The 4,578-nt window shown below is 35.7% G+C and overlaps 1 protein-coding gene across 2 annotated transcripts in view; it reads right to left on the minus strand.

The window, feature by feature from the left end:
- Window positions 1-4,578, minus strand: part of hacd1 (3-hydroxyacyl-CoA dehydratase 1) — a 46,120-nt gene that overhangs the window by 40,345 nt on the left and 1,197 nt on the right. For both annotated transcript variants that reach the window (XM_016540924.1, XM_016540925.1), the window contains exons 2-5: window positions 3,919-4,036; window positions 2,429-2,447; window positions 2,253-2,341; window positions 2,016-2,137 (exon numbers count right to left, since the gene is read on the minus strand). In XM_016540924.1, the coding sequence (XP_016396410.1) occupies window positions 2,016-2,137; window positions 2,253-2,341; window positions 2,429-2,447; window positions 3,919-4,036 (348 nt within the window). The remainder of the gene's footprint in view (window positions 1-2,015; window positions 2,138-2,252; window positions 2,342-2,428; window positions 2,448-3,918; window positions 4,037-4,578) is intronic.

Below are 4,578 nucleotides of genomic sequence, written 5' to 3' on the forward strand. Positions count from 1 at the left end.
AATTGATTTTTTTTTTTTTTTTTTCAGAAATACTGCATGCACATTTACATTTTCCTCCTAAATAAATTCTGGTAAATAATATTTCTGGTAAGTACTCCTTCAAAAAGTGTTTTTTGATTATCATTTTATTATTAGTAGATTAGAACACGTGGATATGTTGTCATTCTTACACTATATATAAACATATTACATATTATTTAGTAAGTTTGTAACCACCTAAATTAATGATTTTTTAAAAAGCATTTTTGGCAAATCCAGGTAATTTATCATAGAAATATGATGTTTTTTGATGTTTATGACTGTTATAGCACCATCTCCCTAAAACTTTGCATGCTTGTTTAGAATCGCCTGTCGCATGTGCTTACCAGTTTTCATGAAGTTTTGAGTTTTCCTTTAGGCTTTATAGGATTTTGGGTAAATTTGGACGGGCCCATTTTCTAAATGACCCCATTATAGCTTCCAAAAGGGTAAATTTCAACATTTTTATATTATTATTTCTACATTATTGACCTAGAATTGTACTGCAGTTGTTGTTTTTTTTTCTTTCTCCAGATTGAGCGAAAAACCTAGGACTCGTTTGCAAAAGTAGTTTTTTTTTTATTTTCACATCTTCTCAATCGTTTAACAAACGATTTGATTGACAGCAGTGGTTCTAGAGGCAAAGTTGTCCGGAATGAGGAGTCCTATCATATGATATGAATATTGTGCATATGTGCGAAAAACCGCGCAATGTACAATCGTTTATGACCTTGAAAAATGTGATATCGCCCCCCAGTGGCCACTTTCTTTCAAATTTCTCACAGACCTGAGAGACAGGCTAACCAAGTTTTGTTCCGATTGGCTTCCGTTAACCTTGTCTAATAGGTGCTCAAATTTCATCGGCCAAAGGCGGCCATGTTTTTTGAGATACGCAAATGTCCTTATAAACACTTGTGGCACTTTGGACCAAGACGATGCACACCGATTTTCGTGTTGATAGGACAAATGGTTGAGCAGTTATAGCCATTTTATGTTTTTTACATTTTATAGTGCTATGGAGTGGCCAAGCTCTGTGTTTTTCCCCCCATCACCTCAGATTGAGCTCATGAGTGTTCTGAGTTTGGCAAAGATATCTCGTTCCGTTCAGGAGTTATAGGCATTTTACTAAAAGTGGCCCTGCCACTTTCGAACGTTTTGGTGTCCCTTTGCGACGCGGAGTCGAAAGTTCAACTTTTGTTTTTATAATTATTGATATTCACTCTCCAGAGAATCTTTCTGCACTCTTTTGGTTCCTATCAAATGAAAAACCTAGGACTAGTTCGCAAAAGTATGTTTTTCAAAAACTTCAAAATACCTGAAGATCTGAGATGTCCGTTTTGTCTGGCGTGAGCCAAGGATTCCAACGACATAAGACACTTGAGCCTGCGACTGAGTTATGAGCAATTTTGTACTTTTGATCAGTGCAGCGCTCCAGTCAGGCAGATTGGGGTGAGCCTTGGTCAGTAGGCAGTATGAGTACTATAATCCCTCCAAGTTTCAAGTCTCTATGACTTACGGTTTGGTCTGCACAATCAGTTTTACATGGAGATTGCTGATCCTTGGCCATTCTAACAATTACAATAGGGTTTCAGTGCTATGTGTTGAACCCCTAAAAAACACTGCTCTGGTCATCACTATCCTCTTGCAATAGGACCAGCTGGATGGCAAAAAAAAGTACTAGTAGTACCTGGAATCAAATAAAAACTATAAATTTAGCAATACTACTACTACTACTAATTTTACAGAAAACTGTAAAATTACAATACTGATACTGATATATGGCTGTGTGAATCATAGGGCTATTATATTGGTGGAAAATTGCTGGTATGTGTTGCGTTTTCAAATGCGCAGCACTTGTAGAGATGGATTTTGTGTGGAGAAATGTACTGTAAAAAATAAGACATGTTGAAACCACACCATGCAGAGTAAACAAGTGAAAACAAGCCATGCAATTCTGCTGTTGGGAAATTAAATGTAGTGACATGCCACATTTGTACCTGGCCCACTTGATGAAGTATGGCAGATGATTGAGCAAGTTGAAAGTGTAGAAAGAGTAGCGAGTGATCTCTGTAATCGTCCAAACTACTACGAACAAGATCACACTCTCCTCATTCTGAATCTTAGTGCATGTTTCAAATGAAAGAAAAAATAGTCAAATGTAAAAGCCAATTTAGAGCTTGTACACAGGTTAACAGTGAATAGTTACCATAATTCACACTGACATGCACACTGACCTGTCTGATGCTGTTTGTAACAAACCAAACCATGAATATCCGAGAACATACTTGGACCCCAGTCACAATTACAGATGTCCGCACAATTCCTTTAGCACACCAAAAATAACACCTGGAAATCTCTTTATATATCTGGAATTAAATGCTTATATAACACTTTAAAATGCAGTACATACCAATAGCACAGTGTCCAACCTGAAATAAAAACAGAAGTAATGAGCTAAGGACATTTCCTTTATAAAAAGAATGAGCACAATAAATGAAGACAGATTCAGAACACAGATGCAAGCATGCTAAAAGACACAACTCTTCAGTGAACCCGTTTTGATGCTGCATGCCTTTTTACCCAGTCCCATACATTATTAAATATCATTGATAACATTTCAGTCACCATATTTTAGCCAATTTGTGGGTAATTTGCCTCATAATATTGCTTTCGGGTAACAGTTCCTCATTTTTTACAAAGTATTGTAAAAGCAACAAAAATGCAGACCATACTACATCACCAGCATGTATATGTAATATTGAATGTGAGGCTCATATGAGATTATGGTATGGAATTAACCTTATTCTTTATTCCATAAGTTTAGAACACACTAACAGTACAACTGGAAGTAAACAACAGTCCGTCTTCTATATCTACTTCTATATATGCCTAGGCTGACTCAGAGGTAAGGTTACAATGCTTGAATGACAAGCACCATCTAATGGTCACACTTAACATAACACTTACATTCACTGCGGTGAACTTGTGGCACTGCACAAACCACTGGATAGGCAATTCACTTGTCCAACAATTTACAGTGAGTTGAGTGTTCATACACACAGCTTCATTTATTTAAAACTTCCACAGAGCTCATAATGAAGGCTGAATACCATTCAAAGGTAAGCATTACTATGCACTGCTCTCTTTAAATGGCAGAGGACTTAAAGTGAACACTCTGAAGGGTGTATGGTATTACTGTCACAAATATGGCTATTTGCAATAACCCACACAAAGTCAAATGCTACTGCACCTTAATTTTTGAAGGATCTAAACGTTCGACGAATCCAAACAAAGATAACAAAAAAAAATTGCTTGCTTGCTTGCTAGATAACAAAGTGTTAACTATTTTGGGTTTTGGGACACAAGCTAACATTGTGTCTGTGAGAAAGTTTCCTGACATAGTTGAGGCATTGTTTAATTTGAATGTTAACTTGAGCAACCAAATATATGTTTGTAGCTGTTTAGATGTAGCAAAATGTTGTAGCAAAAAAAAAAAAAAAAGACAGAGTCAAATCTCTGTGTCATATTTATTTGAATGTATCTGTGTCTTTTGTGTGGGGCTAAAAACACAATATTTCTCATTGGGTTTACATCCCAGGTTAAGACATTTTTCTAAAAAAAAAAAAAAAAAAATCATTTTTCAGAATGAACGATAAGGATGCACCACTCAAGATTATGTGATCATAAATGCCAAAGTCCCTTTGTGTGAGGATTAAGTTGCTAATTTTTTAAATAAAAATTATTTTAATATGTAGAGTGAGGAACTCCAACATTTATAAAATAACTAACTAACTAAATAAAATGTTCTCCCAATGATTAACCCAAAATGATACTGCAAAATTGGAGTAAAATAAAGTGCATGTTTATATCACAATGGGGGTTAAAGGCAGCTGATCTTACCTCTAGTAGTGCAAATGTCTGGAAAAATTTAAGTGTCCTGGCTATATTTCTGTACAAGCCTTTATGGGTGCCTTTCTGAAGGTAATACCGGACCATGGCAACAGCCAATACAAGCCACCTGCAATAAAAGACCAATAAAATATAAATAAATAAAAACTTTGACTTTAACACCAAAACTAATTAAAAAGCCTATAATGTAAGGCTGTGCTTTTCACCTTATTTCCAGGTAAAGATACAGTTCATACACATGAAGTAGTTAGTCACTTAAACCACACTTTTAAGCATGAAAGTCATTGCACAGGATAATTTTAAAAAAAATCTAAGTGAAGTTGCGATTCTGAACATTTAAAATGCATTAACTGTAAAAGTAAAATTCAAAAACACACTACAGTTAAAATCAGGGGCCTAGATTACGCGGGGGACATGTCCCCCCCACTTTTAATATCACGTAAATACGTCCCCCGCACTTTTTCGGGCAAGTGTGTTCGCTCCAGCTATCGCTGTATGAAACCAGTTGTTTTCACAGAAAAAGAGAAACGTTTGGAAACATGAAGACATTAAACATATGATTGCGACAATATATGGTTTATTTGTGTTTGTCAAGTCATCTCCAGGTAATAAATAAAGTATATGAACAATGCAGTGCTAATTGACATAGCA

The sequence above is a fragment of the Sinocyclocheilus rhinocerous genome, unplaced genomic scaffold (genome assembly GCF_001515625.1).
Source record: "Sinocyclocheilus rhinocerous isolate Xijiao unplaced genomic scaffold, SAMN03320098_v1.1 scaffold36, whole genome shotgun sequence".
NCBI classification, from domain to species: domain Eukaryota; kingdom Metazoa; phylum Chordata; class Actinopteri; order Cypriniformes; family Cyprinidae; genus Sinocyclocheilus; species Sinocyclocheilus rhinocerous.